At 45.2% G+C, this 26,123-nt stretch overlaps 1 protein-coding gene across 2 annotated transcripts in view; it reads left to right on the top strand.

Moving 5' to 3' along the window:
- The window catches only part of ATP9A (ATPase phospholipid transporting 9A (putative)), a 366,971-nt gene that overhangs the window by 256,995 nt on the left and 83,853 nt on the right, over window positions 1-26,123 (top strand). For both annotated transcript variants that reach the window (XM_063958977.1, XM_063958978.1), the window contains 3 exons: window positions 15,745-15,906; window positions 18,535-18,627; window positions 25,913-25,996. In XM_063958977.1, coding sequence (XP_063815047.1) covers window positions 15,745-15,906; window positions 18,535-18,627; window positions 25,913-25,996 — 339 coding nt within the window. The remainder of the gene's footprint in view (window positions 1-15,744; window positions 15,907-18,534; window positions 18,628-25,912; window positions 25,997-26,123) is intronic.

Below are 26,123 nucleotides of genomic sequence, written 5' to 3'. Positions count from 1 at the left end.
GTGTTGGAATTTCGACAGTCTTCCTGGTTTGAACCTCTGATGACTGTAGAAGACAAGTACCTCACGTGGAAGATGGTGATGTTACTGGCCCTGGCTTCTGCTCGTCGTGTCTCAGAATTGGGGGCCTTATCGTGTAAAATTCCGTACTTGGTCTTTTACAAGGACAGAGCGGAGCTCCGGACTAGACAGCATTTCCTGCCGAAGGTTGTCTCCGCATTTCACCTGAATCAACCTATTGTGGTTCCGTCGAGTTCTGGTTCTTCTGCTCCTCTGGAGGCATTGGATGCTGTGTGAGCCTTGAAGATCTATCTCAAGCGGATGACTCGGATCAGAAAGACGGATTCCTTGTTCGTGCTCTATGATGCACAGAAAAAGGGTTGTCCTGCTTCGAAGCAGTCCATATTGCTTGTTGGCTTAGGCTTACTATCCAACAGGCCTATGTGTCGGCAGCCTTACCGGTTCCTAAGTCTCTAGAGGCCCACTCTACAATATCAGTGGGCTCTTCCTGGGCGGCTGCCCGAGGAGTCTCGGCCTTACAATTATGCAGAGCGGCTACCTGGTCGGGAAGAACACTTTTGTTAAGTTCTACAAGTTTGATACCCTGGCAAAAGAGGATACCCAGTTTGGGCAGGCCGTGCTGCAGCAGTCTCTGCACGTTCCCACACTTTCTGGAAGCTTTGGGATGTCCCGATCGTACTAGATTCCCCAATATCCCTTATAGATGCTAGAGAAAATAGGATTTTAATTACCTACCGGTAAATCTTTTTTCTCGTTGTCCATAAGGGATATTGGGTGCCCGCCTCAGTGCGTTGACTTTTCTGCAGGTTCTCTTTTCTGTGGTTAGCTGTTGCTGTTGTTGTTACCTGCCGTTGCTGGTCATTGTAGTTAGTGGTGTGCTGGTTTATAAATCTCACCACTCTTTGTTGTCATGTTTCCTTCTCTCATATATGTCTTTCTCCTTCGGGCAGGTTTTTACCAATAACTGCCTGTGGGAGGGGACATAGAGGGGAGGAGCCAGCACACCCAGTGAAGAAATTTAAAGTGTACCGACTCCTTTGGACCCTCTCTATACCCCAACGTACTAAGCCTCCCCAAAATCCCTTATGGACCATGAGAAAAGGATTTACCGGTAGGTAATAATAATCCTATTATTTCCAGTTTATAGTAATATTATGATATGTTTCCTTGGTTTAAGCATGGAATATATGAATATGTAAATATACTGAATTATATATTGAGATTGTTATTGGGGATTTTTGATTCTTTATTATTCTTTATATCAGTATAATGTCTTGACGACTGTAGAATAACATGCTTTTTTTTATATGTAATTACTAAGGTAGTTCTTAGTTAGTTGCAGGATGCTTAGTGGTGAGTGTAGGCTGTGATTGAATCTTCGTTTTTACACTGTAGGAGTGCCCTCTAGTGGTGGTTTTGTGTAAATGTTGCATCTACAGCTCTGATCTCTAGAGGTTAAGGGTCAGCAATCATTAACTTTAATACTGGTGATCAGTTTAATGAGGAAAAAAATTTACTTTTGGAAACAGGCCACACCACAGATCTGAAAAATGTGGTTTTAATCCTTTCCAGTCTTTGAAGTGAGGCTAATGATTAATTATTTGTTTATACTGAGAACTCCATCGATTTGGGAGTCAGGAGAGCTGTGCATTAAAAATTAGGTGAGAAATTTATAGGGACACGGGAAGTGTTTCCTGGATTTTTCAGAAAGCATTTGCTTGAAACATGTGGTATTGATTGCGTTCCTTCATCCTGTATTAAAACATCTGCATTGTTTTTGGGATCAGGAAGGAAGTGGAGACATATAAACTATTGTTTGATTAAACTCCCTCCTTTTTAATTTAAAAGGATTATTTTGACATGGCATTAAACTGAAATGACTGATTGGGGGGTTGGGAAGGGTTTCTTGCAATAAATCTCACAGACACTTCAGAGTCTTCAAAGCAAAAATAAAGGTTATTTTTGGAAGGATATGAACTAAACATGTCTATCTACAGTATGTACCAACAACAGACCTTAAAATAAAAAAAGAAATTTGGAAAATGAAATGAAACTTGACATTTTGCACGGATTTTATTTGTGACCTTGTTTCTGTGAGTTCTTTCATACTGTTACGGCTATTACCCACTGGCATAAATTCTTCCTCTATGTTTTTAGATGTACTTGCATGCTTTACTCTTGTGTTCAAAGCACCATTCTATTATGTGTACATCCCCATTTGTATTCATATTTGTGTCTGTGTTGCCACTTTTTAGAAACTATGTTTCAGTGTTCGTAGCGCGTCAATTTGTCCTCCTCTTGGTACAGTGCAGCAGAAACTAAGCCAATGGTTCCCAAACTTTTTTGACTCGCTGCACCCTAGAGTATCAGAATCTTTTTCATGGCACCCCTTGGCTAAAAGTTTACTACTGAGAGATTTAGAAATAAATATTAAATGAAGTAATTTGTGTTTATATGTTCTCCTTAGGTTATGTTAAGTGGTCGGGGACATGAGTTGATTCGGTTTGTCCACAGTCCACATATTTTAAGATTAGAAAGTTTCCAGCATTGGTTTTGCCTATTACATTGACCAGAAATAATTTGATTTACCAATTCAAGGCACCACCTGCAAGTGTCCTGAGGCACCCCAGGATGCCACGGCACACAGTTTGAGAACCACTGAACTAAGGAATTAATCTGCATACCCAGCCGAGCTAGGTCAGAAAAGAAAAACACCTCTGTAAGGTGTATATGAAGCCACTTCCTCTTGCAGCAGGTGTATTTCTCATATGCAGAATGCAGGCACAGGTAGTTGTATTTCTCTGACGTCCTAGTGGATGCTGGGAACTCCGTAAGGACCATGGGGAATAGCGGCTCCGCAGGAGACTGGGCACAAAAGTAAAAGCTTTAGGACTACCTGGTGTGCACTGGCTCCTCCCCCTATGACCCTCCTCCAAGCCTCAGTTAGATTTTTGTGCCCGGCCGAGAAGGGTGCACACTAGGGGCTCTCCTGAGCTTCTTAGTGAAAGTTTAGTTTTAGGTTTTTTATTTTCAGTGAGACCTGCTGGCAACAGGCTCACTGCATCGAGGGACTAAGGGGAGAAGAAGCGAACTCACCTGCGTGCAGAGTGGATTGGGCTTCTTAGGCTACTGGACACCATTAGCTCCAGAGGGACCGAACACAGGCCCAGCCTCGGAGCTCGGTCCCGGAGCCGCGCCGCCGGCCCCCTTACAGAGCCAGAAGCAAGAAAAGGTCCGGAAAAATCGGCGGCAGAAGACATCAGTCTTCAACAAGGTAGCGCACAGCACTGCAGCTGTGCGCCATTGTTACTCAGGCACACTTCACACTCCGGTCACTGAGGGTGCAGGGCGCTAGGGGGGGGCGCCCTGAGCAGCAATGTAAAACACCTTGGCTGGCATAAATACACCACATATAACCCCCAGGGCTATATGGGTGTATTTTAACCCCTGCCAGAACTCACCAAAAAAGCGGGAGAAAAGGCCGCCAAGAAGGGGGCGGAGCCTATCTCCTCAGCACACGGGCGCCATTTTCCATCACAGCTCCGCTGGAAGGACGTCTCCCTGACTCTCCCCTGCAGTCCTGCACTACAGAAAAGGGTAAAAAAGAGAGGGGGGCACTAATTTGGCGCAGTTTTATACTAACAGCAGCTATAAAGGGAAAAGCACATTTTATAGTGGTATTCCTGTATATATATAGCGCTCTGGTGTGTGCTGGCATACTCTCCCTCTGTCTCCCCAAAGGGCTAGTGGGGTCCTGTCCTCTATCAGAGCATTCCCAGTGTGTGTGCGGTGTGTCGGTACGATTGTGTCGACATGTTTGAGGAGGAAAATGAGATGGAGGCGGAGCAATTGCCTATTATACAGTTGTCACCCCCTAGGGAGTCGACACCTGAGTGGATGAGCTTGTGGAAGGAATTGCGTGACAGTGTCAGCTCCTTACGACAGACAGTTGACGACATGAGACAGCCGGCTACTCAGCTTGTGCCTGTCCAGGGGTCTCAAACGCCATCAGGGGCTTTAAAACGCCCGTTACCTCAAATGGCAGACACAGACACGGATACTGACTCCAGTGTCGATGATGAGGAGACAAACGTGACTTCCACTAGGGCCACACGTTACATGATTGAAGCAATGAAAAATTTATTGCATATATCTGATAATACAAGTACCACTAAGAAGGGTATTATGTTTGGTGAGAAAAAACTGCCTGTAGTTTTTCCTGTATCCGAGGAATTAAATGAAGTGTGTGATGAGGCGTGGGTTTCCCCCGATAAAAAACTGATAATTCCTAAAAGGTTATTGGCATCGTACCCTTTCCTGCCAGAGGATAGGGCACGTTGGGAAACACCCCCTAGGGTGGATAAAGCGCTCACACGCTTGTCTAAACAGGTAGCACTACCCTCTCCTGATACGGCCGCCCTAAAGGAACCTGCCGATAGAAAGCTGGAGAATATCCTAAAATGTATATACTCTCACACGGGTGTTATACTGCGACCAGCAATCGCCTCAGCCTGGATGTGCAGTGCGGGCCTGGCGTGGTCGGATTCCCTGACTGAAAATATTGATACCCTAGATAGGGACAGTATATTATTGACTATAGAGCATTTGAAGGATGCATTTCTATATATGCGTGATGCACAGAGGGATATTTGCCGACTGGCATCAAGAGTTAGCGCTCTGTCCATTTCTGCAAGAAGAGGGTTATGGACGCGGCAGTGGTCAGGTGATGCGGATTCTAAAAGGCACATGGAAGTATTGCCTTATAAGGGGGAGGAGTTATTTGGGGTAGGTCTATCAGACCTGGTAGCCACGGCAACTGCTGGAAAATCCACATTTTTACCCCAGGTAGCTTCTCAACCTAAGAAGACGCCATATTATCAGGCGCAGTCCTTTCGGCCCCATAAGGGCAAGCGGGCAAAAGGCGCCTCATTTCTGCCCCGTGGCAGAGGGAGAGGAAAAAGGCTGCAACAAACAGCCGGTTCCCAGGAACAAAAGCCCTCTCCCGCCTCCGCAAAGTCCTCAGCATGACGCTGGGGCTTTACAAGCGGACTCAGGCACGGTGGGGGCCCGTCTCAAGAAGTTCAGGGCGCAGTGGGCCCACTCGCAAGTGGACCCCTGGATCCTTCAGGTGGTATCTCAGGGGTACAAATTGGAATTAGAGACGTCTCCCCCTCGCCGTTTTCTAAAGTCTGCTTTACCGACGTCTCCCTCAGACAGGGAGGCAGTATTGGAAGCCATTCACAAGCTGTATTCCCAGCAGGTGATAATCAAGGTACCCCTCCTACAACAGGGAAAGGGGTACTATTCCACACTATTTGTGGTACCGAAGCCGGACGGCTCGGTGAGACCAATTTTAAACCTAAAATCCTTGAACACTTACATACAAAGGTTCAAATTCAAGATGGAGTCACTCAGAGCAGTGATTGCAAACCTGGAAGAAGGGGACTATATGGTGTCTCTGGACATCAAAGATGCTTACCTACATGTCCCAATTTACCCTTCACACCAAGGGTACCTCAGGTTTGTGGTACAGAACTGTCACTATCAGTTTCAGACGCTGCCGTTTGGATTGTCCACGGCACCCCGGGTCTTTACCAAGGTAATGGCCGAAATGATGATACTCCTTCGAAGGAAGGGAGTTTTAGTTATCCCTTACTTGGACGAGCTCCTGATAAGGTCAAGATCCAGGGAACAGTTGGAAGTCGGAGTAGCACTATCTCAGATAGTGCTGCGCCAGCACGGTTGGATTCTCAATATTCCAAAATCGCAGCTGATCCCGACGACACGACTTCTATTCCTAGGGATGATCCTGGACACAGTCCAGAAAAAGGTGTTTCTCCCGGAGGAGAAAGCCAGGGAGTTATCCGAACTAGTCAGAAATCTCCTAAAACCAGGCCAAGTCTCAGTGCATCAATGCACAAGGGTCCTGGGAAAGATGGTGGCTTCTTACGAAGCAATCCCATTCGGCAGATTCCACGCAAGAACCTTCCAGTGGGATCTGCTAGACCACAGGTTCTCAAACTCGGTCCTCAGGACCCCACACAGTGCATGTTTTGCCGGTCTCCTCACAGAATCACAAGTGAAATAATTAGCTCCACCTGTGGACCTTTTAAAATGTGTCAGTGAGTAATTAATACACCTGTGCAGCTGCTGGGTTACCTGCAAAACATGCACTGTGTGGGGTCCTGAGGACCGAGTTTGAGAACCCCTGCGCTAGACAAATGGTCCGGGTCGCATCTTCAGATGCATCAGCGGATAATCTTGTCACCAAGGACAAGGAGGGTGTCTCTCCTGTGGTGGTTGCAGAGTGCTCATCTTCTAGAGGGCCGCAGATTCGGCATTCAGGACTGGGTCCTGGTGACCACGGATGCCAGCCTGAGAGGCTGGGGAGCAGTCACACAGGGAAGAAATTTCCAGGGCTTGTGGTCAAGCCTGGAGACATCACTTCACATAAATATCCTGGAGCTAAGGGCCATCTACAATGCTCTAAGCTTAGCAAGACCTCTATTTCAAGGTCAGCCGGTGCTGATCCAGTCGGACAACATCACGGCAGTCGCCCACGTAAACAGACAGGGCGGCACAAGAAGCAGGAGGGCAATGACAGAAGTTGCAAGGATTCTTCGCTGGGCGGAAAATCATGTGATAGCACTGTCAGCAGTGTTCATTCCGGGAGTGGACAACTGGGAAGCAGACTTCCTCAGCAGACACGACCTCCACCCGGGGGAGTGGGGACTTCACCCAGAAGTCTTCCACATGATTGTGAACCGTTGGGAAAAACCAAAGGTGGACATGATGGCGTCCCGCCTCAACAAAAAACTAGACAGGTATTGCGCCAGGTCAAGGGACCCTCAGGCAATAGCTGTGGACGCTCTGGTAACACCGTGGGTGTACCAGTCAGTGTATGTGTTCCCTCCTCTGCCTCTCATACCCAAGGTACTGAGAATCATAAGACGGAGAGGAGTAAGGACTATACTCGTGGCTCCAGATTGGCCAAGAAGGACTTGGTACCCGGAACTTCAAGAGATGCTCACAGAGGACCCGTGGCCTCTACCTCTAAGAAAGGACCTGCTCCAGCAGGGACCCTGTCTGTTCCAAGACTTACCGCGGCTGCGTTTGACGGCATGGCGGTTGAACGCCGGATCCTGAAGGAAAAAGGCATTCCGGATGAAGTCATCCCTACCCTGATCAAAGCCAGGAAGGATGTAACCGTACAACATTATCACCGTATTTGGCGTAAATATGTTGCGTGGTGCGAGGTCAGGAAGGCCCCTACAGAGGAATTTCAACTGGGTCGTTTCATGCATTTCCTGCAAACAGGACTGTCTATGGGCCTAAAATTAGGGTCCATTAAGGTTCAAATTTCGGCCCTGTCAATCTTCTTCCAAAAAGAACTGGCTTCAGTTCCTGAAGTTCAGACGTTTGTCAAGGGGGTACTGCATATACAGCCTCCTTTTGTGCCTCCAGTGGCACCTTGGGATCTCAATGTAGTTTTGGGGTTCCTAAAATCACATTGGTTTGAACCACTCTCCACTGTGGACTTAAAATATCTCACATGGAAAGTGGTAATGCTGTTAGCCCTGGCTTCAGCCAGGCGTGTCTCAGAATTGGCGGCTTTATCCTATAAAAGCCCTTACCTAATTTTTCATACGGACAGGGCAGAATTGAGGACTCGTCCTCAATTTCTCCCTAAGGTGGTTTCAGCGTTTCACTTGAACCAGCCTATTGTGGTACCTGCGGCTACTAGGGACTTGGAGGACTCCAAGTTGCTGGACGTAGTCAGGGCCCTGAAAATATATGTTCCAGGACGGCTGGAGTCAGAAAATCTGACTCGCTGTTTATCCTGTATGCACCCAACAAGCTGGGTGCTCCTGCTTCTAAGCAGACTATTGCTCGTTGGATTTGTAGTACAATTCAGCTTGCACATTCTGTGGCAGGCCTGCCACAGCCAAAATCTGTAAAAGCCCATTCCACAAGGAAGGTGGGCTCATCTTGGGCGGCTGCCCGAGGGGTCTCGGCTTTACAACTTTGCCGAGCAGCTACTTGGTCAGGGGCAAACACGTTTGCTAAATTCTACAAATTTGATACCCTGGCTGAGGAGGACCTGGAGTTCTCTCTTTCGGTGCTGCAGAGTCATCCGCACTCTCCCGCCCGTTTGGGAGCTTTGGTATAATCCCCATGGTCCTTACGGAGTTCCCAGCATCCACTAGGACGTCAGAGAAAATAAGAATTTACTTACCGATAATTCTATTTCTCGTAGTCCGTAGTGGATGCTGGGCGCCCATCCCAAGTGCGGATTGTCTGCAATACTTGTACATAGTTATTGTTACAAAAATCGGGTTATTATTGTTGTGAGCCATCTTTTCAGAGGCTCCTCTGTTATCATGCTGTTAACTGGGTTCACATCACAGGTTGTACGGTGTGATTGGTGTGGCTGGTATGAGTCTTACCCGGGATTCAAAATCCTTCCTTATTGTGTACGCTCGTCCGGGCACAGTATCCTAACTGAGGCTTGGAGGAGGGTCATAGGGGGAGGAGCCAGTGCACACCAGGTAGTCCTAAAGCTTTTACTTTTGTGCCCAGTCTCCTGCGGAGCCGCTATTCCCCATGGTCCTTACGGAGTTCCCAGCATCCACTACGGACTACGAGAAATAGAATTACCGGTAAGTAAATTCTTATTTTTTTATTTATTGGGTCTTACCTGAACATGTGGCATCTAGGGACGTGCGGTGGGCGAAATGGCTCAGGAGGCACTGGCTAGTACCAGAGCCAGATTTACACACAATATATGGGCCAAAGGGTGCATGTGGGCATTATACACAGCTGCAGCACTATAAACTCCTGGAAATTTGGTGAGTTTTGATCAGAGATGTGTGGAAAAGGTAGGCAGGGGGAGGCAGTGCCTCACCTGTCGTAGACTTTTTACTCCAGAGTTTTGAACAGAATAATACAAAAAAGATATTTGTAATATATTCTTTATTTTTTTTCATGTACTTTATACAGTCAAAACGCTGACATATGTTAGTATGACAGGAAAGGCTCTGCCGCACCCCACCGTACGTCACTGGTGGTATCTGTATAGGTGTCCCTCAGGAATGCATACATTAATACATCTATCAGACCATCCCATTAAATACATCTTCGTCAATAAACCTTTAAAATTCAGGAGCCAAACATTTAATAAATCTGCACCTTACAAGGTAAATGTGACCTGTAACTCACTCTACATCTATGGCAGAAGAAGAACCTGGAGAAATGATTTGTAATTATAAAAGCATTTAGTCATCCATGACTTGGATGTCTATGTACTAAGCCTTGGAGAAAGAGAAAGTGCCCGCCAATCCGCTCCTAACTGCCATGTTACAGGCTGTGTTTTGAAAAAAATCACAGGTTCTGGATGGTTGGTTATTTATCTCCTTCCACTTTATCTCTCTCCAAGGGACATATATACTAGGATCTGAGTTTGCCGGAGGTGCGGGATGCCGGACTTTTTTTTTTTTAAACTGCAATAATTTACAAGGTAAAACCATGCCTTGTAAATGATTGCTGCTTTAAAACAACGTCCGAGATCGGCCGGCATCCTGCACACGGCAGACTCAGATTCTATTACATATGCCCCCGAGGTATAGCACATAGATCCCTTAATCTTTAGAATTCTGAAAAAAAAAATGCATACAACTTATAGAACATGGAAACAGTGGCAGCTGCCATGCAGTTGTGAAAGAAGCATTTCTGTGAACCAGCAGTTAGAAACAGTAATCACAGAATTAGATCATACAAAGAGGAGACATCTAAAGGGCCGTACCAACGGGGAGACTTCCCCAGAGATGTGTGATGAGCGGTCTATCACAGACCGCTCAGCACACATCTCTCCCCCCGCTCAGTACAGCGCGATGTGCTGAGCGACGGAGGACGGACGGACACGGGGGGCCGCTCCTTTCACACAGCGGTGAAATGAGCTACCTGCTAGATTGTGCCTGCATGCAGGCCAATCTAGCACCGGCGATAGCTACGCGTGGGACCGCGCATCGCTGTCGCCAGCACCCCTACACACGGAGCGATGTTCAGCTAATTTCTAAGCAATCTAGTCAGATTGCTTAGAAATCAGCTAAACATCGCTCCGTGTGTACCCCCCTTTACACTGCTTTTAGTTTTAATGACTATAGGACTATCTGTTAAGTGGAGACAAGAAGTCTCCTGTATACAAAGCGGATCACCCAGTTAGTACAATCTATAGGACCAATTAATAAGAGCAGTGTTAAATGGAACGTGTATATGTAACTCACAACTCATAGTCTGCTTTCCTGATTGCTTAGATCTTATAGCTGTAGCTTTAACAAAGGCCAACTGTGAATGTATCCCTACTGGTGGTAGACAACGATCTGTGCAGTTAGTTGTAGTCTTCACTCCTGTGATCTTGATTCTCTCTGATAGTGCAGACTTCTTCTATAATGTAGCTAATAAAGCTAAAAGTGGATGGAACATTGACATAATGTATATTCCATAGGCTGTGAATAACATAATAACTCCTTGATTGCTTTTAAATGTTATAATAACTAATAAAACTAAAATAAAATCTCATTAAACCTAAATGGCATAATAGCTTTTAGTAACAGAGTATACATCCATGCTAAACAGGTTTACACAGTCCTAAAACCTGCAACATTGCTTCTGAAGCTTCTATACGAGTATCTCAAACCACCGTCTTTATAAAAACATAGGAAGGACTCTAATTTGTTAGAAATTCAAATCACTATAAAATCTACCTAACACCTAGTTAAAAAGGGTCTGGGACTCCAGGTCGACACCAAAAAAGTCGACACACCTTAGGTCGACATGGACAAGGTCGACATGGAAAAAGGTCGACATGAGTTTTTTATGTTTTTTCGGTGTCGTTTTCTTCGTAGAGTGACCGGGAACCCCAATTAGTGCACCGCGTCCACTCGCATGGTTCGCTTCGCTCACCATGCTTCGGGCAAGGTGCCATGCTCCACTACCGCTGCGCTTGGCACAGGTTACCATTCCCAATTGTAGTCCACGTGGATCATAAAGTATGAAAAAGTTCAAAAAATGTAAGGAAAAAAATGTGAAAAACTCATGTCGACCTTTGTCCATGTCGACCTAATGTGTGTCGACCAATTGGTGTCGACCTAACGTGTGTCGACCTGTAGTCCGGATACCGTTAAAAAGAGGTGGCCAAATTTTTTTTATAGTGTAAAAGCAAACTATATAATTTCCATTCCTCTCTATCTCATATGGCATCACACACTAAATTGTCATTGAGACCGTCAGGAGAAGTTTAGAATAAAATCCAGGAACCTCTCTGCAACTGGTGTACTTTGAGGGAGAAGTAATTCCTCCATCAGTCACATTCTGCTGCTTCCCTAAGAAGGACAGCTTATTGCCTGTGGGTATTACTACACCAGAAATTAGCAGCAGATGAATGTGTTATAAGATTCACGGCACAATTGAATTAGACCGGGGTTTCAACATCCTCTAGCATCAAGGGAGCTAAACCTAGATACACTCATTATGGAGGCACCATTTGAACCCTCACAGTATATATCCCTGAAGTTCCTTACTTTACATAGTTACATAGTTGTTGAGGTTGAAAAAAGACAAATGTTCATCGAGTTCAACCTATATTACATATTTTTTATTTTTTTTAATATTAATTAAATGCTGTATCCCTGGATATTTTTTTTTCCGCTAGGAATTTATCTAATCCATTTTTAAACGTATTGATTGAGTCCACCATTACTACCTTCTCTGGCAGAGAATTCCAAATCCTTACTGCTCTTACTGTGAAGAATCCTTTTCTCCGTTGAGTATGGAATTTTTTCTCTTCTAACCTCAGGGGGTGTCCTCGTGTCCTATGTAGTGTTTTTTTGGTAAACAAATCGTTTGATATATCCTTGTATTGTCCCTTAATGTATTTATAAATATTAATAATGTTCCCTCTCAGTCGCCTCTTTTCCAGTGTGAACATATCAAGCCTGTTAAGTCTTTCCTCATAGTCCAATGCCTCTAACCACTTAACCAGTTTAGTGGCTCGCCTCTGAACCCTTTCGAGTTCCAAGATATCTTTTTTATAATATGGTGGCCAAAACTGTACACAATATTCCAGGTGTGGCCGCACCAATGATTTATACAGAGGTAGGATTACACTCTCATCCCTTGTCTCCATTCCCCGTTTTATGCATGATAACACCTTATTAGCCTTTGCTGCTGCATTTTGACATTGCGTACTGTTACCAAGTTTATTATCGATGAGCACACCCAAATCTTTTTCAACTACCGTTATCCCTACATTTTCCCCATTTAGTTTATAGGCTGCCTGACTGTTCTTAGTCCCAAAGTGCATAACTTTACATTTGTCTATATTGAACCTCATTCTCCATTTATCCGCCCAGTCCTCAAGTCTAGATAGTCATTCTGTAGAGGCTCAACATCCTTGTCTGAATTCATTATTCTACATAGCTTAGTATTATCTGCGAAAATTGACACTGTGTTTTCCAGTCCCTGACACTGTGGTTTCCAGTCCCACTTTGCATGGCCTTTTTAGTGGTGACTACATCTGCAGGTACGCCGGACTGATGAACAGACTAATTCAGATTTTGTTGGTTAGCAGAGTTTTATGTAAATAGGGAAATGTTCTCCCTTCCCTATGCCCAAAGCCCAGTTTCTGATGGGAGAAACAGGTCACTGTCTGGTCTTAGAGCAGCACACATTTACCTGCATTGGACTGAAGTGCATTGGAGGACTCATGGTAAGAAGAAACTGCGGCAGCCACTAACCTAGATGGATTCATCAAAGAAGACAAAAAGATCAGAAAGAAATTCCCCAGATATGCTGGATAAATGGCGTTAAGACATGGCCAGTATCTGCCTCACCTGCAGATCGTGCAAGGCAGCAGGATACTTATCTGTACAAACTTTTCCCAAACATTAGCATATTGATGTGCAAACCTCGTCAGTTGCAAAGTGTACCCCTTAGTGTCTGCCATAGCGGTAGAAGAGGAAACTAGCGAATTGTTGCAGTTAATCATATTTCCTTGATCATCTCCATGACGGCATAGTTCCCATACCTTCCCATCACTGTTTTAAGGCCCCCAAACATTAAAAACATATTGCTGCAATATCCTGATTCCCACAACGGCCGGGTTGGGCATATTAAACATATTTTAAAATGTCTATTCCCCGATCTTGACTAAAAATATATTTTCACAGTTTAGCAGGGTGGTGCCTGCAGGAAGGGAGAGTGGACTTTCATACCTTTTATGGAGGTGGTTTTTCTCCTAAGGGTGGGTACACATTAGGCGATGTGTACCCAGCCCCACATCGTGAGCGACGGACCTGGCATCGGTAAGTGCTTACACACTTGCAGATAGCGACGGGGACGGCCATGCTGCATTCAACAGCATTGCTCTTGTAAGCGATGTCTACTGTAGGGCTGGCCAGATGATGTTGCTAAAGACTTGAGAGCGTGCAGATAGTGTGAACACATTTGACGATTGTGAACTATTTGTCATTCCGATCAGTCGGCCAAATCGCTCAAAATATCGTCTGTGTACCCAGTCTTACTCTGCGTGAATAGAGGAATAACCTTTTGGTATCTGCTCAAAAAAAAATCAAGGAAAGTAATTTAATAATGGTGATAATTTGTTTGTATCAGAGCACTTTAACCAGAAGTTTCCGGTATTTTCTCCATACATGTCTATCGCTAATTATTTTCTATAGAGTTGTATGTTGTATGTAAACACCCATTGAAACGAATGGGCCTTTGACAATAATAGAACTGCAGAGATCTAATATTTTTTTTTTTCTTCCACACATTATTAATTGAATCCCTATGAATATGTGATTAAATCAGGAAGTACCGTTTCCTCACCACCAGCCAATCCCATCACAGCTTGTGATTGGCTGAGTAGCTATGGACAGTCCTGAGTCATATTTATGGGGGATCTCCAATTGGAACAGTTTACATTTTCTTCTTGTAGGGTTCTTGGGGGTTTTCCCAGGATTTTTTCTGATATAAACACTTTTTTTAATTTTTTTTATAACAAATATTGTTATCCTTTTGGATTAAATATATTAAACCTCTGGATTGTAAGGAGATTTCCCCCATTTGATTACAAAAAGGTTATCTCCATTGTCAACAAGTGTTTTTTTTTCTCTTTGTTTGTATTCACTTTCCTTTAGGGGGTACTCACGGAGCGATATTCTAAGCAATCTGACTAGATTGCTTAGAGTTTGAGCATTATCGCTCCGTGTGTACCCCCTACAGCGATAGCGATGCGCAGCCCCGCGCATCGCTATCGCTGGTGCTAGATTGGCCAATCTAGCGGGTCTAGCGGGCCAATCTAGCGGGTCTCGCTTGCTTCACCCGCTGGGTGAAATGAGCGCCCACCGTCTCCCCCCCGCACGCTCAGCACAGATCGCGCTGTGCTGAGTGGCGGGAGAGATGTGTGCTGAGCGGTTCGCTCTGCACACATCTCTCCCGCATCAGCCCGTCTATATGGGCCTATAGTAGTTGCAACCCTGATTAGTAAATATTCATGATATGCACGAACACAATGTCAGTGGGTAACCACTCTTATAGTCTCCAATGGCATGCATTAAATTGCCATATGCATATTGCGGCACTGCGAATACCTATAAATAAAAGATAATTTAATACAGGTTGAGTATCCCTTATCCAAAATGCTTGGGACCAGAAGTATTTTGGATATCGGATTTTTCTGTAATTTGGAATAATTGCATACCATAGTGAGATATCATGGCGATGGGACCTAAGTCTAAGCACAGAATGCATTTATGTTTCATATACACCTTATACACATAACCTGAATTTAATTTTAGCCAATATTTTTAATAACTTTGTGCATTAAATAAAGTGTATGTACATACACACAATGCATTTATGTTTCATATACACCTTATACACACAGCCTGAAGGTCATGTAATACAATATTTGTAATAACTTTGTGTATTAAACAAAGTTTGTGTACACTGAGCCATCAGAAAACAATCTCGCTCCAAAAATTCTGTATTTCGGAATATTTGGATATGGGATACTCAACCTGTAGTATGATAACCTTAACATAAGTATTTGGGGTGACACAAATAAGCACAGATCTTGTTGGAGGCACTGGTCATTTCAGTCCATAAATCATTCTGTATATTTGTATGGGGCAATGGATTTATCATTCAAGATAACAAACGTAATGTTTATTCTCTCTTCATGCTGACTAAATAAAGGTACCCCTATTTTTAGGAGTTGCAATATATAAAATCTAATAAACGATTTCTCTGTATTATCTAATGGATCTGATGCAGTTAAAAGACAAAGGGAGAAAATCACTGAACAAATCTTGTTACTGTAGCACATCATTACCCATTTTACTAACCCCATGTGCCACCATTATCAGCCTTCTCACACCGTTCCGAGGGCACATCACCAACATTGTATTTAATTGAATTGTCCCCATTGGGTGCAGACTGCAATATCTAATATTATCTTGGAGAACAGTCTGAATAGATACAGTGATACACATTCTTAAAATCTCCATTGACAGGAGTGCAGATCTATATCTGGTGGCACGTTGTTCATGGTCCAGCATTGTTGACCTCGTAACTTGGAACAATTAATACAGAATTATCTCCTACTGTGAGAATCACTTTACTGACCTCTGTATTTGTGGCATTTCACCTTTTTTCTGTACGTAGGTGGCACTGGTACAATGGACTGAGAGTGTAGGACTAACCCTCGTCGGAAGAGATCAATCCTCAATGCAGCTGAGGACACCTGGTGGTCAAATTATGAATTTTACCATTCTGCAAATTTTCCCATTTACCTATGAAAGCAAGCGGATGGGGATCATTGTTCGAGTAAGTACATCTACTTATAAACCTTTTTTTAACAAACTATTTTGTAGTGGGATAGATTAGCAACTTCTCTGTATACAAATATGCAATGCTGTACATGCAATAAAGAAATGCCCTTATTTGTGCTGCAGTTGTGCAGTACAGTGGGGTTGTGTCTATGTTGCCTTCGTGCAAAGGACCTGGACGTGACAAAACGAGTGGGCAGGAGAGAACTTCCGCTCTTACAGCTCCTAAATGTTTTCTTCGTTCTCCGTCCGTTTGGGGTATTTTTTATTTTCTATGCAGCATTGGACCCTCGCGGGCTCGCTTCGCTCGCCACGCATCGGGCACGGTGTCTCGCTTCGCTCGCCACACTTTTCTATTCCAAATAGATTGTGACATGGACCCAGGGGGTTATGGGAAAGGTCCTCTGCACGAAGAGAATCTAGACGCTACCAGTACAGTGGTGCCTCCCTAACACTTATGCAGAACAGGGGAGGAAAGGGGGAAGGGCTTACCTAGGCAGGGCGCAGTAAGTACACCTTACATAGTATGTAGTCTTATAGCTGTGGGTCTTCATTTTAATTATGCAATGTATTCCTTTTTTGTTTATATAAATTGCATATAACGATACATGAGCCCATTTGTGTACAAAATATGTAAGCAAAAACTATGTCAAATATCAGGCATAATTTTGCTATCGATGTGTAAGTGCAGTAAAATGTAGTATTCATATATAATGTAATGTTCTAAGTAGTTATGTGATGTAGACTAATTTTATATTTATTTTAGACGGGCAAGGTGTCAGGACTACTGTATCTAATTATATCGTTTCATTTTATAAAAATAAAAACAAAAGGCCAAATTATTGAAAAGACCAAGGGCTTATATGTTATGAATCACAGGCTACATGTACCTAATGTATATAGCAGCTTCATATAAACAGTGAGGCTTCAAGAATATGGTTGCTATTTGTGCTAATTGATAGCTATGCCTTTCTTTGGCATATTTAATAACGTGCAAAAAGCGAGGTGGTTATAGGCTACAGCAGGTGTTTCATTGGCATTGTTATTTTTTGCAGCTTTTGTACTGTATATTGTAAGCTCTCTGATTGTATCTGTATTTTTGTTGCTTGTAATCATAACATGTAAATCACAAATAATTGTAAAATGCTGTGGAATAAAATTTTATTGATTTATTACAAGACATACTGTATAAGACTGACTAGAATTGTTCTTAAGATGTGGCCTTGGTGTTGGTGGCTTCTCTGTCCGGCAGTAGACTCTGAGGTCCCTGACATCTCATTAAGTGGACAGTTCTGTAGACGTAGGCAATCCGTCCCAGGCCACAGATCCCTGCAATACGTGTAAAACATAATTAGATGTGAAGTGTCGTAACAAAAAAAAAAAGTCTTGTTTGACAGCATGGCACACTCACTGCAGATCGGTGTTGTGATCCATCATAAACATGAGAAAGTTCTAACCTCCTGCTGAACCTGGTATGGGGAAGTGACTCATGCACGGGTCCGCTGACATGCTATTTATGTTGGAGCAGCTAGTAAGGCTTTCTAGGCCACTATTAATGCACAGGAAACCAGACAGTGCACCATTTCCTACATACATGTCATTAAACACCTTCAATAATAACAGCTATTTAATGGCTGATTACACCAGCAATAACCTTTTTGCCCTTGATCTGAAAACAATAGTTTGTGTAATATTTTGCACACAAACACATCAGCACCAATTAAATTTCTGTATATACTAATCCCACTACGGGGAAGTATCTTTGATTTTACAATAACACACATTGGGACTGATGCACATCTGGATGTAAATTGGGCGGGTGTTGCTCCCAGACTGCAGAAAAACTATGTATATTTGCCCCGTATGCGGCGGCGTTCACATCTTGTCATATGCCCATTCTGTGTGTATCCTTTTTGCTACCAGTCACCCAAAAGTTGCACCTCATAAGGTGACAACACGCTCTCACTAACCTTTGCCTAGGAGAGAACACCCTGTTACAGGCCAAGATCACCGCTTTAGTCATTAGAATAAATGTAACTGAAATGTGTATGACTCCTCATTACTCCTATTTGTGTGTTTTTGGAGAATGCACAGTGTGAAAACCCAAAAAGATGCACTCCGCAAACAGACATATGCATTCAACTGGGCCTCAGCCCCACTGTGCAGAACTTGTCTTGGTGACTTTAGAACTTTGGTACTTCCATCTGTGGGAACTACAGAAACTGACCCTTCTTAGAAGTCTGGCACGTGTTAGGTGACACAGCAGTGGCAGACATGTTAATGAGAATAAAGCACTGACTGACTAGGAGCCAGTAAAATGCACTGCAGTTTCAGTGATGTCACTAGTGGGAATGACCAGGTTTTTGATAATTCTTGGTACTTCCTACAATTGGCTTACCCAGCTCTTTGTAAGCGACAGGCCCACTTTAGCAGTTACCAACAATATACGTCAACAAAATGTCTGCAAAATATGAGCTCTTCATAGAAATAAATGAATACCTCCACAAAATTCAGAACACATACTGTATCAAGAGAAAATGGCTAAAAAGATGCCATTAAGTTATTTCCTTAGTCTTTAAGTGATGTTAGACGTTAAACCCTTTGTTGATCTAACTCTTAACTTTAGGAAGAGACCACAGGAGAAATATCATTTTACATGAAGGGGGCTGATGTCGTAATGGCAGGGATTGTGCAGTATAACGACTGGTTGGAGGAAGAGGTAAGTGCTCGCCTTCTCCTTCTACAATTGTCACCATAGTGGCCTGATAAAATGGAGTTGGATACGTTTGAAAATTATGTATTTTATAGAAGCAGGGTACTGTGATCTGTTTGGCCCTTGTTATTAAAAACTAGGTGCTTCATCGCGCCCTACGGGCGCTCTTCACACCGTCGCAAGGGGCTACGCCCCCTTAACCCTTGCATGCCTTTCTGGGGTTTAATATTTGTATTATATGGAGTATTACCTGCATTCCTTTGTTAGTTGTTAAATATTGCACAATGAAAGGGCGTGCGATGGTGAAGGAGGCGCAGCCCCTTGCGACGGCGTGAACAGCACCTGCAGGGCACGATGTACAGAATGTAGCGGGTGCGGGGGGGACTGCGGATGGTGTCTGTAGATGCTGCGGGTGGAGGGAGGCAGAAGTGGGGGTGGGGCCCGGATGGGGAAGGTTCGGGAGGTGCTGCGCGTGGGGGAGGGGCAGAGGAGTGGGGGATGCAGATGGGGGAGGGGTCCGGAGGCACTGAAGGTGGGGGAGGGGCAGGGGTGCCACGGGTGGGAGAGGGGCAGGTGTGGGGATGTTGTGGATGGATGAAGGGTTCTGGAGGTGCTGTTGGATGGGAAGGGACGGGAGTGCCGGGGGTGGGGTAGGGGACCGCAGGCACCATGGGTAGGGTAGGGGCAGGTACGGGTGTTGCGGCGGATGGGAAAGGAGGTCCGGAGGTGCTGCAGGTGGTGGAGGGGCAGGTGCGGGGGTGCCATTGGTGGGGGAGGGGTGGGTGAGAGGGGGACCGCTGATGGAGGAGGGTGTCTGCAGATGCTGCGGGTGGAGGGGAGCAGGTGTGGTGGGAGACATATAAGGGGGGTGAATGGTGGAAGGGGCCTGGAGGTGCTGTGGGTGGTGAAGGGGTGGAGGAGTGGGAGCCACGGGTGGTGTAGGGGGTCTGGAGGCACAGCATGTGGGGGAGGGGTGGAGTGCCGCATGTGGTGGAGGGGAAGGTGCGGAGGTGTGGTGCATTGGGGAGAGGTCTGGAGGCGCTGCGGGTACTGTACATCCCATAAAAGGTAGTTGGAGGGTATGCAGTAACAGAGCCAGGACAGGGGTGACAGGGTCAGTACAGGGTTGAATGGGCCAGGACAGGGGTGACAGGGTCAGAACAGGGGTGACGGTGCCAGGACAGGGGTGACGGGGCCAGTACAGGGGTGACGGGGCCAGGTCAGGGGTGACGGGGCCAGGACAGAAATGATAGGGACAGGATAAGGGTGACAGGGCCAGGATAAGGGTGAAAGGGCCAGGATAAGGGTGGCAGGGCAAGGCCAGGGGTGACAGGGACATGACAGAACACAGGGCACGGGAGAGATTGGTATTAGGGACAAAAACAGTGGTGACAGACAGATGTGTCTTACCGGAGTCACTGCTGCTGGCTGCTGCTGTTCCACTCCAACCTGTTGGGATCTGCTGCTGCTGGAGACTTGGCATGGCTGACTCTCTCAGGCTGGAGTCCTGCTTCCTCTGCCCGTCCGCATCCCTCCCCCCCTCCTCAGTCACACACCGCAGACCTCGCGCAGCTGCCGGGCACTGTGGTAAGGTGAGACTGGAAATGACTGGTTAGCCCCCAGGAGATGCTGCGGCTGGAGGGAGGAGGGGGTCATAGCATGCACGTGGCGCGGACCTCACGGCTTCCGGGCACTGTGGTAAGGGGAGACTGGGAGTGACTGGTTAGCTCCCAGGAGACGCTGCGGCTGGAGGGAGGAGTGGGTCAGAGCCTGCAAGCAGCTCGGATTTCTGCAGCGCTACCCGCCAGCTAAAGTGTGTGAATGAGCTGGGCGCACTCCACTGCGGGTGGCAGCGCTGCAGCTAGCGGTGGGGTTGCCGGGGCTGGAGATAACGGAGGCAGTATGGAACCTGCACAGCGGCAGGTGCCCCACTAAACTGCAGCTAAGAAGCGTGGAGTGTGCCAGAAAGTGACGCTCCTCCGCATCAGAGAGACCCTGCTGAGTATGCCGATGTGGGGGGTCAAGCACACAGTGAGCCGGTGCCCGTCTGTCTGTATGACATACCCCTCACACACCCCCATACCTCCCAAATGTCCCGATTTTCGCGGGACAGTCCCATTTTTTGGGGTCTGTCCCGCTGTCCCACCCGCGGGTCGCAGTGTCCGGCGGTGGGGGGGGCAGTTGGAAAGCTCCTGTACACGCTGTTCTGCTTAGCAGAGCAGCGGTGAATAGTGGAGACAGAGGGAGAGGGGGCATCAGGGGGTACGGATTAATGGGGGGGTTCCAGCAGCAGAGCCGGATTAAGGTGGGGGGGGGCAGGGGATACGTACCGTTGGCCCCACAGTTTTAGGGGGACCCCCCCGGCTGGAGTAGCTCTGTCCCAGCTCAGAAGCTCCCCCCCCGTCCTGCCAGCAACAGCGGCAGCATTGTGCTACAGTCAGCACACGCTGCTGCATATTGGCAGGTCTGTGGTGTTGCAGGGAGGCAGCAGTCTCCCTGCTTTCTTCTGCCTGTGCGGGTGTGTAGGGGGGAGCGAACACCTCCTCTGGATTTACCCCTAGCTGAGGGGCCAAAATCCCATCAAAAAGATAAAAATAAAAATAGAAATTTGCATAAGGGGGCGTGGCCCGCGATTAGGCCACGCCCCAACCCACAGCAGGCACAGCAATGAGATAGGGCTCCCCTGTCACAAGTGCCCTGGGCCCCCCGGACTCATAATCAGCCCCTGGGAGCATGCCAGCAGCTCACAGAGCGCTGGGCATGCTCCCTCACTGACGAAAACGGGGACCCTCCCGTGAAGCCACGCCCCCTTTTCGCCGAGAGTGTTTCCCTCCTTCTGCCTGGAGAAAGCTCCTGCAGAAAGCTGGGAGGTCTGCACCCCTGCCTGTGCCATGCCCAATGCCCATGCTATCTGCTTCTGCTCCTAGTCTCCTGTAGATTTGGCCAGATCTCTGTGACTCATTTGACTAACTCCACCCAGTGTTGTGACTCCGCCCAGCGTTAGCAAATGAATCACAAGGTCACAGAATAGGGCTATTATATAGGAGATTAGGACTTTAGAGTATATTTATTAAAGGGCGGCTTGGCATTTTCTGCCATTTTCCAGCAGGAATATATCCTGAAGGTTTACTAAAGCTCAAACCTTGCAATCCTGCAGAGAATCCAAACTTCAGAATAGTGCATTGAGGCACCATTGATGCTTTTTACCATTAGATGTATAGAAATTCCTGATTTCCTGCAAGACGGGTTTAGAATCCACTGAGAAACCCTCTAAATAAATTACCTTCCTAAGGCAGTTGTGGTTGGAGAAAACTCTGTACAGATCCCTAGGATCTATGCAGGTGTGTACATTAAAAAATTGCGAACATTTTCAAAACTTTAGACTTCCCCTCCCCCCATTTTGAAGAACAGTGCCAGGAGCTGCTCCCACTCCACCCACCAAAAGCCACAGCATTTCAATCATGCTTGGGGTGACAGGGGGCTGCAAGTGACATCACCAAACCCATTGTGCAAATGCATAGACCGTGTCTTGTGCCTGCACAGACCCGACATCATCATATTTGTACTCAAACCACCGGGTTTGTGTACACAACTATAAATCAGGCCCTCAGTCTCCAATGGGTAAACATGGGAAATCATATTTCCATGACCACAAGGGCAAATACAATGGTGACCTTTTACATCAGGAGAGAGTGCCCAGTAGCAAGGAGTGTGGCTATGATAACAAAACTTTGGGACTTCTGAATGGGGATACCTTCCCTGCACTTGGGTATATTTACCAAAGATCGATTTTCATTTATTCCAAATTGATGAATATTGATCTAAATTGCTCTTGTGTTTCCAGGGCTAAAACACACATTTACTAACCAGCGGATTGGCTGGTACTTTATGTCTCTCCACTTTATCACTCTCCAAGGCTTAGTACATCTCTATCTGTCAGTAGAAGAGCCCCGTCAGTTCAGATCTGAGAAGTCACTTCCTGTCCCAGAGTCTGTGTGTAAGGTGTGGTGGTTGAAGGGTAGAATTTACAAAACCGTTTCCCAGAAGAGTTCAGTAATACTCTCCTGAATGCCAGGAAACACACGTAGAAAGGTAAATGCCCAGAATTGGCACATAGAGCTTTAATTTCTTACAAAATAGCTTGCAGGAAGGGCCAAGCTCTCAATTCTTAAAACATATTTTCAGTATGATCAGCACAGACTTCTAGAGATGTCTGCAGGCAGGCTGACTTACTACACCTCTGGTTACATGTCTAGTAGCTCCCTGGGAATTTACTTTTTTTTTTTTGCCTTAGTGCTTTGACAGAGTATATGTTATAACTCCTAATGGTGGTTTCCCCTCTGGTGGACAATTCTCAAAGGGGACTTTCTGTGCAGGTAACTCTTGGCTAGCAAGACTGGGAAGCTCCATGCTCTATAGTACAAAGAGCATTATTTTAACTTCTCAAGTTATTTTAAGAAATAGGGCTAGATGCATCATCGCTCGGAGAGTGAAAAAGTACCAGCCAATCAGCTCCTAACTGCCATGTCACAGGCTGTGTTTGAAAAATGGCAGTTAGGAGCTGATTGGCTGGTACTTTTTCACTCTTCATTTTATCACTTTCCAAGCGATGATGCATCTGGCCCATAATCTTATGTCCTTACCATATTGGTTCCACATCTCCCCCTTCCCCCACCCCTATCAGAATCTATTAAGTAAAAGGTCTTTGTATGCATTAGATTTAGTCGATCTGAATACAAACTTTGCGGATAGCTGGGGCAAGTTTCAAATTAACAGTTCTATTCATGAAGCAGTGAAAACAATGGAGAAGTGAGCCAGTGGAGAAGTTGCCCATGGCAACCAATCAGTGTTGAAGTAACATTCATAAAGTGCATTCTATAAAATTATACGGAGCAGCAGATTGGTTGCCATAGGCAACTTCTCCACTGCCTCACTTCTCCACACTTTCCACTGCTTCATGAATAGACCCCTAATTTTCTTCACGTTCTTGTAAAGACAGTCTAGAAAGATGGCTTATGGTTTGCATTGTTAAAGTATAGAAGGTCAAAGGGAAATGGAATTCAGGTATCCATAGCTTCTTCACGAGCTGGAAGCTTAGCTGCGTCAGGGGAATTATGTAGACTGGAAAGCTGGAGTTTATTGAATACTCTATAGATTTGATGTAAAGGCTTCAGCAGTGGCAAAATTAGGGCAAAAAAGTATTGCAAACTAACGTTACCCCTACCAGTGAGTGAATGTAACTTCCATATTAATACAATTCATATGCAACTCTCGTATTATTGCCTATTAATTGTGGTTCCTTGAATCCATCCATTGTTCCAAAACCATGGGTATTAATATCAGTCGGTCCCATCTATGCTTGTGTAACAGTCTCCACTCTATTAGGGAAGTCTTTCCACTAGCTTTGGAACACGGCTGTGGCCGTTCACTTCCACCCACAAGGACATTCTTACTCACTTAAGCACTCTGTGGCTCCGTTCTGCCAGTTGAGCTGTTATTGCTCTTAGACATTGTCACGTCTCAGTAACAGCACTTATAGGTGACTAGGGCATCTCTAGCAAAGCAGAGACTGGACAGATTGTCTGGGAAAGGCAGCATTCTTTGAAAGTGCCACTTTGAAAGTCACTGCGGCTTAGTATGACCCATTCTACTGCTAACTTAGGAGATTGCGTGGCTGTATGTATAATTTTATGCACCTGTTGTCCCCATTGTACACTGAAAGGACCAAACACACCCTAAATAGCAGTGCTGTCCACAAACTTTTAGCCATGTGGTCCTTTATCAGTTAGTGATTTTTTTTATAGTTGCAGATTTCCAATGATTATGGTGGGTCTTAAAACAGCAATTTTATTTAAGGTAAAAACCGATGTGTTGGTTTAGAAAATGTGCATTTGAATACCCACTGGGAAAATCACCACTTGATAAGTAAAACTCCAAAGGGACAATTCAATTGTTGATTGGGTGCTTGCCGGCAGCTATTCAATTATTCTGCCATTTGGGTGCAGCCTCCCGAGGTAATGAGCAGAAATATAACCCGTTTGGCTGTCCAAAATGGGACTTTTCGTGTCACAGTCAGGACTGTAGTCTGGTTTAGCCACTATTACACAGCTTAACCCAGTGCAGTAATTTATTTGCTCCAACAGGTGCCCATTACTTTGGAATTACTACGGCAACCACAAGTCACATGACATAGGATGTAGTAAGTGGGTAGCCATTGGATTGCCGCTCTTCTGAACATGCAGATTTATAACACAGCCACTCTCCCCACTCTTTCCATCCTCTGAATAGATTAGGCTCTAAGACCAAGTAAAACTCTCCACGGGAAATAGTAGAAATGCTTCTAGAGGTTTCCATATCCCTTCTTTTTTTTTTTTTTTTTTGCAGTGGCAACTGCATAAATTTCCCCCACAGAGCAATTTTGCGAAGAGAACACAGAGTTTTATAGAAGGACTTCTTGGAAGAATTGTGTTGGCTTTGTATTACATAAGGACTATTAGGTCTGACTGAGCAGTCAGTGACTAATGTGTATCATCGTGATCACTAACGTTTTCGGTCTTTCTATCTGAGTTTGGAGCTGCCAAACCGTGGAACTACCAGGGAAAAAAGTTATCAGCAACATTCTATACCTTATACTGTAGTAACCTAATATATTAAACATACAGCTGAGAACACTTCCTGTTAAACAATTGTACAAACTAGAATTGCAGTATCAACCACCGTTTGGCATTGCTAAACTTGCATTATTTTCTGCATGTTACACTGTGAACTCTGGGGCACTTATTATGTACCAGTCATCGTATTGTGATAGGTGCTGTGATTGTAAACTGGGCACTATTGCACTAGGCAGTACTGCCTCACAGCACTGAGGTCATAGGTTTAATCCCCACCATCCTAGAGTATCCTCCGGGTACTCTAGTTTCCTCCCACAATCCAAAAATATACTGGTAGGTTAAATTAACCCTAGATTGTATATGTGTGCATGTACGAGTGATAGGGAACATTGGGGCAGATGTATTAAGCCTGGAAAAATGATAAAGCGGTGATAAGTGCAAGGTGATAACGCACCAGCCAATCAGCTCCTAACTGTAAATTTACATATCGGAGCTGATTGGCTGGTGCGTGATCACCTTGCACTTATCACTTCTCCTGGGTTAATACATCTGCCCCATAGATTGTAAACTCCACTGGGGCAGGGACTGATGTGAATGGGCAAATATTCTCTGTAAAGTGCTGCGGAATATGTGTGTGCTATATAAATAACTGGTAATAATAATAATGTCTTCTTTTACAGTGTGGCAATATGGCCAGAGAGGGCTTGAGGGTCTTGGTAGTAGCCAAGAAGTCTCTGACCGAAGAACAGTATCAGGATTTTGAGGTGATGGTTTTTAATTTTTTACAAATGTGATTTTGCATTCTGAAAGCAAAATTATTTATTTAAAGGGCAACTAGAAAATATATCATTTTAATTTGGACATTATTGTGGGATTAAAGTAAGCACTTTT

This window comes from Pseudophryne corroboree, chromosome 3 (genome assembly GCF_028390025.1).
Source record: "Pseudophryne corroboree isolate aPseCor3 chromosome 3, aPseCor3.hap2, whole genome shotgun sequence".
Classification (NCBI taxonomy): domain Eukaryota; kingdom Metazoa; phylum Chordata; class Amphibia; order Anura; family Myobatrachidae; genus Pseudophryne; species Pseudophryne corroboree.
The sequence above is the reverse complement of the archived record's forward strand: the minus strand, read 5'-3'. Positions and strand labels throughout refer to the sequence as shown.